Source organism: Orbicella faveolata, unplaced genomic scaffold, assembly GCF_042242905.1.
Source record: "Orbicella faveolata isolate gen_17 unplaced genomic scaffold, um_ofav_v1 contig_26, whole genome shotgun sequence".
Taxonomy (NCBI): Eukaryota; Metazoa; Cnidaria; class Anthozoa; order Scleractinia; family Merulinidae; genus Orbicella; species Orbicella faveolata.
The window spans coordinates 8443852-8456098 of record NW_028301554.1 but is presented as its reverse complement, the minus strand read 5'-3'; the positions used below and the strand labels follow the sequence as shown (position 1 = coordinate 8456098).

Here is a 12247-nt window from a genome sequence, read left to right as displayed (position 1 = left end):
GAAATAGAAATAGAAATAGAAATAGAAATAGAAATAGAAATAGAAATAGAAATAGAAATAGAAATAGAAATAGAAATAGAAATAGAAATAGAAATAGAAATAGAAATAGAAATAGAAATAGAAATAGAAATAGAAATAGACATAGAAATAGCAAAGTAGTTGATCCTAAAATATCCCAGCCCACACTGACGTGAGTTTCTTTACCTTCACGTTTTAGAAACAAGGAACGATGGGGGTCCGTACAGTATTTCCTTTTTAAATTTTATTATATGTGCGGACTTTGCAACGCGTATAATGAACTAAGTCTGTTTCACAAGGGAAGATTTTTAAAGTGGATGTTGCACTAAATCTCTTTTCATTACAACTCTAATAACATTTTCCCCTTTAGGTAATATTGAATGTTGTTGCACCGTTTAAGTGATTTTTAAGGTAAATAATTAACTTATCGTGGCGCGTAAAATAACTGTCTAAAGTAACATACATGTAACTACATTTTTATTGTTACAGTATACCTTCAGGTTGCCAATTTTCTTCAAATTTGGATTTTTGGGTCAAAGTAGTGGTCGAAGAATAATCTGTAATTTCTGAAAAAAAAATTTTTTTGAAAAAGAATAACTGATTGGCGGAGAAATGGCGGTTTTACGTTTTCGCCGGAAGTAAAAGTTTACCTCTTGCTTGACAGCCCTATGGCGTGTATGCAGTCAACCGGGGCGATTTTCGCGGGAATTACCTATACGAATGTCACGAATTGACTACTCAGTTGATCAGCATCGTTGTTCTGACTACCGAGCATTTTGGTATAAGGTGTAATTCTATAAAGTTATAAGTAAACTTAGACCACGTTAAAAACATGGACCAGTTCGAAAAAGCGACTACAGCGAAAAACGAATGAAAATACATCAATGAGTGTGGAAGCGAAAGTTCGCCACGCGGATGAAGCTATAGCTATTGTATAAGGCGGGCAAAAAATTCGAAGCAAGAGAAAAGAAATTAGGTTCTGTAAAAATTTGGGAACTTGACAGCAATAACAGGGATGTTGACAGAGTCTCCGATTAATCCAATATCGACGAATCGTTGGACTCATTGAGACCCAAGAAAGGAAGTACAAATATGACGTGCAATCAGTTTGTAATGAAGATTTTTGCTTTTGAGTTTACGAGCCTCTGAATATAACGCTCATTTTCGATGGATTTTGGCCGATTTGGGGCATCGAAATGAAAAAATTGCGGAAAAAAATAATTTTTGATTTATCGAACTTAAAACAATATTTTTGTAACTAGTGCCCGTAGGGCTTCACTCTGGGCGAGTTTGAAGAAATTCGATTTTTTGCTATTTCCAAGTCTAGTTGATATTTAGGCGAAGCTGCTCTAAAAGAGTTATAACTCAAAGGGAATTTGTTCAATTGCCCTCAAATATGGACAGTAGCTACAGCTAGTTTAACATATAAACGACAAAAACGTGTCTGCGAATTGTTAATTAAATCTTTTTTCTTCGAGAGCGATTTTTTTACGATCACTCTACATTTTTGAAATCCTATTTCGGAAATATTCTGTAACTTTTTACTGCAATTGAATATGGCAAAACGCAGACACGTTTTTTAAGCGCTTTGGGCCCTGACACCGAGGAAAAAATGAAATTGGCCAAAAACAAAATTCGCTTTGACTTGTAGCTTTCGAAAGACGACTCGGGCGCTCGCGTTTACTGGTCGTGAAAAATTCGACAATTCATTTTACTTCAAAATTCTTGGTATAGGTTGATAGCCAGCTCTATAAGCTTTAATTTGATATAGGGGTTTAGGTATCTACCGCTTAAACTGCACGCGCTACATCGTTTGTACGCGAGTCACCAAATCTAGGAACTTAATTTAATAGAGCGCGGAAAATCTCGGCAGTCTTGGGTATATTCTATGCATGTTCTTCCTTAAAATTTCGCCAATTTCAGCCCCAATATGCTAATAAAAGTGATGGTTTGATAAAAGGAATGTTTGTCAGCTGATGTTTGGTTTCATGGATTGTATGATTAAGAGCGCATAAAAGAAAATGTGGTGCTCGTTCAGAGGACCAAAATTGCTCGACAAGGAGCAAAATTAAATTAAAAAAGAACTTTTCCATGTAGGTATAGAGAACTTTTAATCCGTCGTTGGCTTGCTCGACTTGTGAGGATCGTGAGGAGCTCAGGTTTGAGACTTCATATATAGCGATTCATTACAGGAATAGCTCCGACCTCCGAATGCAGTGGGAACGAGTATGGTTAGCTATTTATAGCACCCCGCTTATTGATAATAAAGCAGAGATTGGCCGTGGTACGTTTGGAGCAGGTCACCTTACGACACTAATAGGGTGCTTAAGCGACGACGACGACGCCGTGGACGACGCCTAGTCCAAAATGAATTTATATTTTTCCAGCGAAATTCGCAACTATCCAGATCTGTCTAGTACGTCGATGGCTCTAAAAACGTCTTCAGCCTAAATATGCAATGACAGCGTTCACTTCTAAATAAAAATACGAACTAAGAAAATTTATTACGAGCTAGCCTGCGTAGCAAGCGTTTCCGTGGGGTTTGGAAGCAAAGAAAGACCGAGGAACCGGATTTTCGGTAATTTGCCTGTGCGGGAAACGGGGCGAGAGCCAAAAAAAAAAAAAAGAAAGACGGGGGTGTGGGAGGGGAAGGAAGGAAACGCTTGCAGACAAACCCCTGGATTTTGAAAACCCCCGTTCGCCACCGAACGGGACTTGGGACGAACGGGACGCGTTCGAAGCTTGTTTACAAAACGCTTTAACCTTTCTCGCCGAACGAGCATTTAGTCGTGAGTTTCGATAGTACGGTAGAAATCCTTTAGTGCAATACCGACGCTTTGGTTTTTCGAAGCCTGTACATTATTGCAGATGCAAGTGCGACAAAAATATTTGCAGCTGTTCCTTTAATTTTAACATTACTTTCTTGAATGCCACATGCGCAAGGGACAAGATAATAAACCACGAGACAGAAAATTTGCACTACTGCGTGGGTAAACCTAGTGATTTCATCTGGCTTGTTACATAGCAATATGTTTTCGTAAGTACTCCAGATCTGACATTTCATTAGAAGCATTTTTGTTGACAGCATTTAGAACCTCTGGGTACAATTCTGAATGATTTGTTATAGTGTTAGCTGCGGCACACCAGTTTTTGTCACACATTTGCCTTGCCAAAAATTTAGTCGTCTCGTCGCGTGGAATTCTTACGAGGACATTTCCAGAGTTGGTTTTACAAACAACTTTGGCTTGGATGCCGCCTAGGGGAAGATTATCTTTATTCAGATACTGGTAAGACTATCGTTATTTTCCCTCTCAGATGTTTCAAGCCTCTCTTGCCCAAATTCCAAGTTTCCGAGAAGACTTTCCGTTGCTTGTTTTTGTTACAGGCGATAACACTCGAGCCGATTTGCGGATCTGGCGTTTCCAGCAAATGCTTCTTTACTAGAGGTGCCTTTGTAGGAGTTGACTTGCCAATTTTACCTTGTATCGATTCCTGGATGAATGAATACAGTGATCCAAGATTTCGAATCTTGCGAGCACAAGGATTACAAACGATTACTTCTCACGGATTACTTCTCACATTTTAACTTTCTGGCAGATTTGTGCTAAAACTTCACCCTTGCAGTCTTTCCTTTCAGACGGACTGAGTAGAAATATAGGTTAAAGTTTGTTTTGGTTCAAAGTTCACTTCTGCTACGGAAGGCCGAAGTTTTTATTGGTTAATTAATGACAGCCGATGACAGCATGAAATCTCAATGTGCGCACTCAGGCATGAAAGGCCAAGTGAGCGGTTTTCAAAATCCAGGGGTTTGTTTGCTGCCGTTCCCTTCCTTCCTTCCTCTCCCCCTCTCCCATCTTTTACTCGCTCCATTTTTTGCGCTGTAAATCTTTGCTCCCGAACCCCACAGAAACGCTTGCTACGCAGGCCAATAACGAGCGTGCACAGCTATTGTTTTGTTCATTAAACCTTTTGTCTGGTAGCGGTCTCGTTGCCGTCGTCGTGGTGGTTTGCTTAAGTTCCCTATAAGCTGAGAAGCAGGTGGTGGTGAAAAAAACTTTTCTGTGCTGTTGATGTTGATTCACAAGAAAAATTTCTCAAGGAGGCAAAATTAATGATTTCGCTGCAACGCAACAACGTTGTCCAGCTGAAAGCTCTTTGTTTGCTATTATGTCGGAGTTTGTCTATTTCGACTTTCAGTGTTTTACCGATGAAACCCGTGTTCATAAGCTGGCTGAATTCCTACGTCAGGTCAACAAAAGGCTACAACTGCGAGGGATTCACGCCCGTCATGCCTCATATCGTAGATGGTGTCGCACGCGGTTTGCAGTATCTTCACGGTAAGGGCATTGATATTCCCTCTTCTAGAGATTCCCCCTTTTAGAGATTCCCCGTTTTAAAGATTCCCCGTTTTAGAGATTGCCCCTTTTAGAGATTGCCAATTTTAGAGATTCACCCTTTTAGAGAATCCCTCTTTTAGAGATTCCCCCTTTTAGAGATTCCCCTTTTTAGAGATTCCCTTATTTAGAGATTCTCTCTTTTAGAGATTCCCCCCTTTTAGAGATTCCCCCTTTCAGAGATTCCGTTATTTAGAGATTCTCTCTTTTAGAGATTCCCCCGTTTTAGAGATTCCCCCTTTTAGAGATTCCCTTATTTAGAGATTCCCTCTTTTAGAGATTCCCCTTTTAGAGATTCCCCCTTTTAGAGATTCCCCTTTAATAGATTCCTCGTTTTAGAGATTCCCCTTTCCCCTTTCCCCTTTCCCCGTTCCCCGTTCCCCGTGCCCCCTTCCTCGTTTTAGAAATAGCTCCTAAACAATGCATAAGTTAAGCACACAGCAAATTACAGAGGTGTCAATCTCGGCGAAACGACATGCAGATAACAGTGGACAGACCTATGCATATGACCTCTAAAAATTAGCTATAGCACAGTCTAACGGCCCAACTTTACTTAAAATTCCTCCTAATAACAAAACATAAAGTGCCCTTCATAAACACGAGTGAAGCAAAGAAAGTTTGAGAGACCGAAAAGAGAACGGCAAATGTACAAATGTCACGAACCGCATGAGTAGTGTAGGCCCGATAGAATATAGGAGAACATTTACAGCTAATTGACAAGTTGACATTTTTACTTATCGACACCTCATTAAGCCAAAGGTGGGCGGAAGAGGGTCGTTAGAGATATTCTTACAGTCTCTCTCCCTTCCTTTCTCGCCTAAGTCCTTCGTCGTTGTTTCTCTCGCTAGCCCTTTTATTCTCGCTCGTCCCTAACTACCGAGAGCCTGGAACAGGCTAAAGTTCAACCCGAGTAGGTACCATTATATTATAAGCTAAAAAAAAACCTGGCGACATATTGGCCAAGAGTATGGTTTTGGAATGCAAGGACCAACAATACCGGACAACGAAAAGAGCTTAGCAGCCAAGGGTTGTCATCTTTCACCAAGTGCGTTTTATCGTCAACAATTACATCAGATTCGAAGACATGCAAGGTTATCAGTTACGTACACAACCTAAGCATGCAGCTGTGAAAATGAATATAAAATGTTTAAGCAAGCAACCGGAACGATGATCCTGCTGGTATACGTGATCAGTTGTGATCTAATCGGCTTTACATATAAAATGAAGAATACAAAAGCAAAAACCGACACAACGTAGGATGATTTTTTGAAGGTGTACTATATTTCGGCTGGTCAAACCAGCCTTCCCAGGTGCAATGAAAATTTTACATTGGGACGTGTTTTTATGTAGCTGTTATTTACGTAATACCGGAAATACGTAAAAGTAATTCACAGTGTAAATTAAGGTGGCTGAACACAGTTTTGATACCTGTGTTTCATTCACCTTTTTCTCCAAAACCCTTGATCCCTCGGTCGCCAAAACTGGCTACAAGCAAGTTAACAACACAAACGTTGGTTTTTTGATGGTTAAGCTGACGTATGTACCGTTGCCATGGCAACATGAATAAATATAAACAGGCCTTTAAAATCGGTTTTGTTTATTTGTAGAAAAACTAGTCATTGGATTTTCTTTATAATTTGCATGCAACAAGCTTGTAACGATTCTCACAAGTTGACACCATTTTGCTAATAATTTAACAGAGAGATCTTTAATTATTCCTTGTTGAAGGTTCACTGGAATATCTCAAATTTCCTTTGTTAAAGTTCAGTTATTTTCAATACTCCAGTTACTTATTTCCTAAATTATTTTCTTGCCAAATTTCGTGAAATTCTAATGAACGGTTCTCGAGAAATAGGCGTATTTCCGAGAGTGCAATTTTTCATTCAATCGCAATTTTTTGACTTACTACGCATGCGCTGCATTTAACTGGGTTCTTTCGGTAACAAAGAAAAAGCTGAGAATTGCTGGGTTCTTTGCATCGTTACCTTTTCTGACATATCTTTGTAATAAAAGACTAAAGCCATCAATACACTACGTTCAGTTATAGAGAAAAATAGCACAGATAAGGCGAGTATTGAGTAAATTAAATGACCGCTCTCTTGACGGCATGTTTGTTTTTTGCAATACTTGTGCGCGCGCTGAATTGCATCAGCAAAAGCGCGCGCCAAAACTGTGTTCGGCCACCTTAAAGATTAGCATACGGTAAAATAAAATAACATGATAAAAGAACATAATAAAAGAAAACAAATGGAAACAATTAATATGTTTCTTCGCGGATGTTCAGACCATGAAAATGTGGAAATGAAGCGTGACAAAAAAATGCAGGCGTGAATGTAGTCGAACGATCCAGAGCGCTGCTCTATCAACAACAACAGAGGTCATGGGTTCGACCTCCTTTCCAGCCTGCATTTTAATTTTTTCAAGCCTAAACACCACAACCATCTAAGTTATGAATGCAGTGGCGATCATCCATACCTCGATAGGCTTCCTCCCAGTAGACAGCTTCCTATAGAGATGCCAAGTACTAGTCGCTGCCATATCAGTGAATATCAGTATTTATTTGTCTACAAGTTAATTATCAGGCCTTAGTAGGTGTCATAAGAATACATTTTATTGACGATAAATCGAGACAATCTTCTCTTAAGCTACAAACAGTTATTTAGGGGTTTTGTTTTATAGTTTAAAGCCCTGAGAAAACGATTATACAGGAAATAAGGGTTGAGTAACAAACTGATCGGGAAGTAAGTAATTCATTGCGGACGGCCTTCCATCCGTCCGTCCATGGTCATCTGCCAGTCCGTACGTCCGTACGTCTGTTCCGTGGAGGGAGGGGCGGAGCGGGGGGGGGGGGGGACTACCATATAAAAATGACAGGGATGCTTGTGGTACCTTTAGCGGTGTTGCTACTTCTTATGGTTTTGAACATCAAAAGGTCCACAGCAGGAGCTTTTGTGGTACCTTTTAGGGTATTGAGCCGAAACAATATGACAGGAGATAATGTGTTATGTAAGAATTTGTACCTCTTAGTGGAGAAAAAGAATTCAAGCCACACCCACAAAAAAGTACCTTGGTACTCCTTAAGGGTTCTTTTCAAAGTTTCAGACGAGCACCCTCGTATTTTTTTTATATTGAAGTCACCCAGGGACGTCTGTCCGTCAGTCGGTCAGTCAGTCCATCAGTCAGTCAGGCAGCCAGTCAATCAGTCAGTCCGTCACTCATTCAGTTGGTCAGTAATTAAGCAATAAACAAGTCTCTTTCTATCCTAAGAATTACAAAATTCAAGATTAAAAGTATTATAAAACATTATATCTGGAAACGTGCAGCTAATAAAAAGAAAGAGCGAAAATGGTTCAGTGCATGTAGCAATGTATATAAAAGATTCCACATTTATTGGCATTATGGTGATGGTGACGCTAGGTGATTTGGATTACTAGGAGCTCCTGGGATTACTAATTGCTAATTCAGTTAGCAAGCTGCTAATTATATCATAGAAAAAAACAAGCTTAATGATAAAAAATACTTCCCCTGAAGTTATTAGCTTGAACCCAGGAGCTTGAGTGATTGTTCGGATAAAGTCTGTTCTGAAAATAACTATTGTTGGTTTTAGAATCATACCAACCCAGCAGCCGAACAACTTTTGGAATGGTAACTGCATTCAAATAGAGAGTTTTCATGTTACGTGCTTGACTGCTTTAGAAATAAACTGTTGATATAGGGACCAAACTAAAAGCAGTCAGATTTTACCACTACCAAAATATTGACCGCCGCTCAACTTGAAATGCTAAAAAGTTACAAACGTGTGTTTTTAATGGCATGGCTAAGATCTTCCTATCTAGTCCCCCCCGGGGGGGGGGGACATTCATTCCTCTCTATTGGCTGATTGGCTTAATCAAATTTCAGAGGCACAAGCCGTATGTAAATATGAGACTTACGGTTTTCCTGAGATAGTAACTACAGCACATGCACGCGTAGCCACTAAAATGAATCTGGCATCTTGAAGCCAGGTGTAAAACTGTATGTAGCATTAGATGCCACGTCTGAAAACAATAATGAGTTTTGTAGCCAAGTGTAATTTAAGAAGGGGAGTGGATTAGAGGCCACACCTAAAACCGAGTGTGGCCACAAATCCTACTTTACTTGCCACTATAAGCTAATTATTTACCTTAAAAATCACTTAAACGGTACACAAACATTCAATATCACAGCCTACCTAAAGTGATAAACAAATGGCGGAAAGTATTATTACTGTTGCTATGAAACGAGATTTAGTGCAACATCCATTTTATGGAAAATAAAATCTTCCCTTGTGAAACAGACTTAGTTCGTTATGCTCATTGCCAAGTCCGCACGTTGTAGGGACCCCATCGTTCCTTTTTTTTTAGCTGAAACGTGAAGGTACATGTATAGAAGCTCACTTCAGTGTGGGCTGGGATATTTTAGGATCAACCACTTTGCTATTTCCATTTCTATTTCTATTATTATTTTTTTTTCTTTTGATTTTCTTTTTTTTTCCTAGTTCCGATCTTTTGAATCACCGTTATTTGGTCAGCTGCCCGGTGAAATTGGCAACGTCTCCCTGACTGTTTTCTACCTAGGCTTTTGAAGCCTTAGGTATATTGTTGAGTGTTTGGTAGATGGATACAGTAACTCCATTACTGGGTGATTGGTAGACAGGTGCTGCATTTCCCCCACTGGTCTTCTCAGCTTGGACTTCAGGTGACTTTCGATTACTGTTGAGTGGTTGGTAAATAGGTGCATCAACTCCACTTTTGAGTGGTTGGTAAATAGGTGCATCAACTCCACTTTTGAGTGGTTGGTAGATAGGTGCATCATCTCCACTGCTGAGTGTTTGGTAGATAGGTGCAGCGACATCCTCACTGTTCTTTCCAGCTGGAGGGTTCGGAAACTTAAGGACCACTGGTGAGTGATTATTAGATGCGTGCAGGTCATTGACGGTCGCGTAATTGTGCTCCCCATAATCACGTACATTACCAGTTGGAAAAGCTTGATCACCACTCTTCATTTCGATCTGTTGCTCTCCAGGGCCGATGCAGTAAGCATCGTTGAGGTAAGCATTGTTGCGGAAACCATTGCCCACCTTCTTCTTTGCAGCAATTAATCTTAGAAAAAAAAAAAACAAGTAGTTATATTGACGCACAAACAAGCAAATATTTTGCCGTTATCGCTTTCATGGTCCGGGTCCACAAAAAAAAGCAAAGAAAAAACAACAACAACAAATACAATTATCAATGCAGTCTGCTAATCTGCTGACTGATCTGTTAACGCAACATTTTCACAGTAACTGGAGCCATTACCAACGTGACATAAGGTTGTGGTTACTGATCAACGGAAATGATGACACTCTACCCACTGTTTTTACATTTTTATTTCTCGTTGGAGTGACAACGCAGATCATGCCATTATGACATGTATATGCGCACGGCGAATTCGTACTTTTGTCGATAAATTAAGGTGAATTATCCCTTTTTTGATTAGACGAAACTTGAAATTTTGACATCTCCGTATACGGACAGTGTTTGACAGTGCTAAGAAAAAATCTCCAGGCATATTATATGACACCTTATTTATTTTCGATGTTCTAATTCAAATTGACGATTTAGATGTACTGTAACTAAAACTGAGCTAGTAAGCTGCCGAGGTCGTACAACGCTGTGCATCCAGTCAGGAAACAGTCACAATGCAAAACCAGCGAGTGGAAATGCACAGTGACGCCAAAATCAAAGCCTCATATAATGGGCCATATAATGTGAATTAACGTTTACCTCTCCTAGCTGAGATACAAAGTTATTGCACTCCAGCTAGTTTTAGTTTGGATTCAACCTGTTCAAGTTTGGTCTCTTACCTTTTCCTTCTCTTGAAACGGAAAAGAAGAGCGATTAAGATAACAACGACCAATATAACACCACCCACAGAAGCTCCTACAACAATGGCATTCATTGGTTTCGGTTCCTTGTCACTTTCTTCTGTTGTTTCTGTAGTAGAGATTAGAGGCTGGACGCCCAGGATGGTACCGCCCACCGATCCTCCGATACTCGGCTCATCGCTTTCCACGATGGCTTTTAGGACGTCTTTCTTGACGATATTATCTGAGAACCCTTGAGGAAGTTGTGAGTAAAACGCCAACAAGGTGATTGAAGGATTATCTGTTGACCTCTTTGGATAACCAGGGAAAATGTGAACCATATCCATGGTAAATTCCATTTCGTCAGACGATCGCTTTCGCCGGGAACTGTAAAAGGTGGAAAAATTCAATGTAAATGATACAAAAAGGGTTTGCACAAAATATTTACAGGTTAATCTGAATTAAATCAGGGGAATAAGTATTGAAACAGCTATCGAAATATACAAGATCTTCCTCCTTAACCTATTCTAAAATATTAAATCTCGAATAGTTTGTCTCTTAAAAAAAAAACTCAACATCATTATGAAAAGTGCGCAGTAGTAGTTTGTGGTACGACTTTTAATATGGCACGCGCCCGAAATTTTAGGAGAATCAGTCAAGTCATCGGCATATTACAAAGATCATAACTAGTTACTCAAGCTTCCGTAGGAAAGCCCAAGTCAGAAAATACAAGCCAGTCTTGGTCACCAAAAGTGAGGTTATGGTCCCAGGCGATCCGTGTTTAGACCGTGGAAACTGGGGGTGGGAATGCTATCATCTTGTGTTATAATTTGCTCGTTCCTCATGAACAACATAATTTACAGAGTGCTGTGTTTTGTGAAGAAAGGTTTGGAAAGAATCACGACTTAAACGTTCATCTCACATACAAAGATGTCGATCGTTTTCCGAACGGGTGGGTCCACCAATTTCGTGCTCGTTCTCGCGACATAACAAATAAGCCATGCAAGTTCAAACTACGAAAACACTGGCAAAAAACTATGACTACTGACTCGAAAACAAGTTACGATACTGAGACGAACACCTCAGATGTTGAAATTAAAAAATCAAGAATCGTCGTAAACAGAGCTTCCATAGTACGGCAAACAACATGCAATTGGATAAAGAGGAGACTTCGACGAAGCAATTTCAATAGTAAATATCTAAGAGTAATTCTTGTGTTAAAATATCCTGATTCTTATATTTGATTTTACTCTTTTTATTTGATTATTTACTTAGAGTGCGATTTGATATTGCGGTATGAAGCCCGAGTAAACGCTCTTAGAGTCTGGAAGAGAGTCGCCTCTCTGTGTAGAAGCATTAACCGTTTAAAATGAATGTATAACCTACAGTACAAACTATTTTCAACGACTGACTCTGGAAAGCTGGTACACTAACCTAGAACAAACGCCTCTTAACAGATGTCAACAACTACCGGCGCCTTACAAACGACTTATCCACGACAGAAACGAAACCGACAAACGGACTTCTAACAGACCGGCTTAACAATACACGGACCAAAACCGACCTACTTGACTAACAATAGACGGATCGAAACCCACCAATGACTGATGACAAACCTTACACGAGTCTTTCAGCCAATACCATCATGGCTATACTGACCAATCACGTTCAACGGACCAGACTTATAAGATCATCGACTGACAAACACTATTCACTTGACTCTGAAGATGACTTCCGCTCAGGTTGTCGAAACGTCAGTCACCAACAACAGTTCTTTTCAGAACTACACTCACCTGGACGATCACACTATACGAACTATTGCAGATATATTTGAGAATTCCACGGTTAATTGATATATATATATAATAAACAATGGTAGCAAGACTTCAATTCATCGTTTTATTGCAATAAAACGATGAATTGAAGTCTTGCTACCATTGTTTATTATCTACACTGCTCCTCTCAGAGTCGA

At 39.7% G+C, this 12247-nt stretch overlaps 1 protein-coding gene across 1 annotated transcript in view; it reads right to left on the bottom strand.

The window, feature by feature from the left end:
- Positions 1–6951: 6951 nt before the first annotated feature.
- Positions 6952–12247, bottom strand: part of LOC149108013 (MAM and LDL-receptor class A domain-containing protein 2-like) — a 53617-nt gene continuing 48321 nt past the window's right edge. The window contains exons 42-43 of the mRNA XM_089295548.1: positions 10276–10662; positions 6952–9532 (exon numbers count right to left, since the gene is read on the bottom strand). Of these exons, the coding sequence (XP_089151674.1) occupies positions 9004–9532; positions 10276–10662 (916 nt within the window). The 3' untranslated portion in view covers positions 6952–9003. The remainder of the gene's footprint in view (positions 9533–10275; positions 10663–12247) is intronic.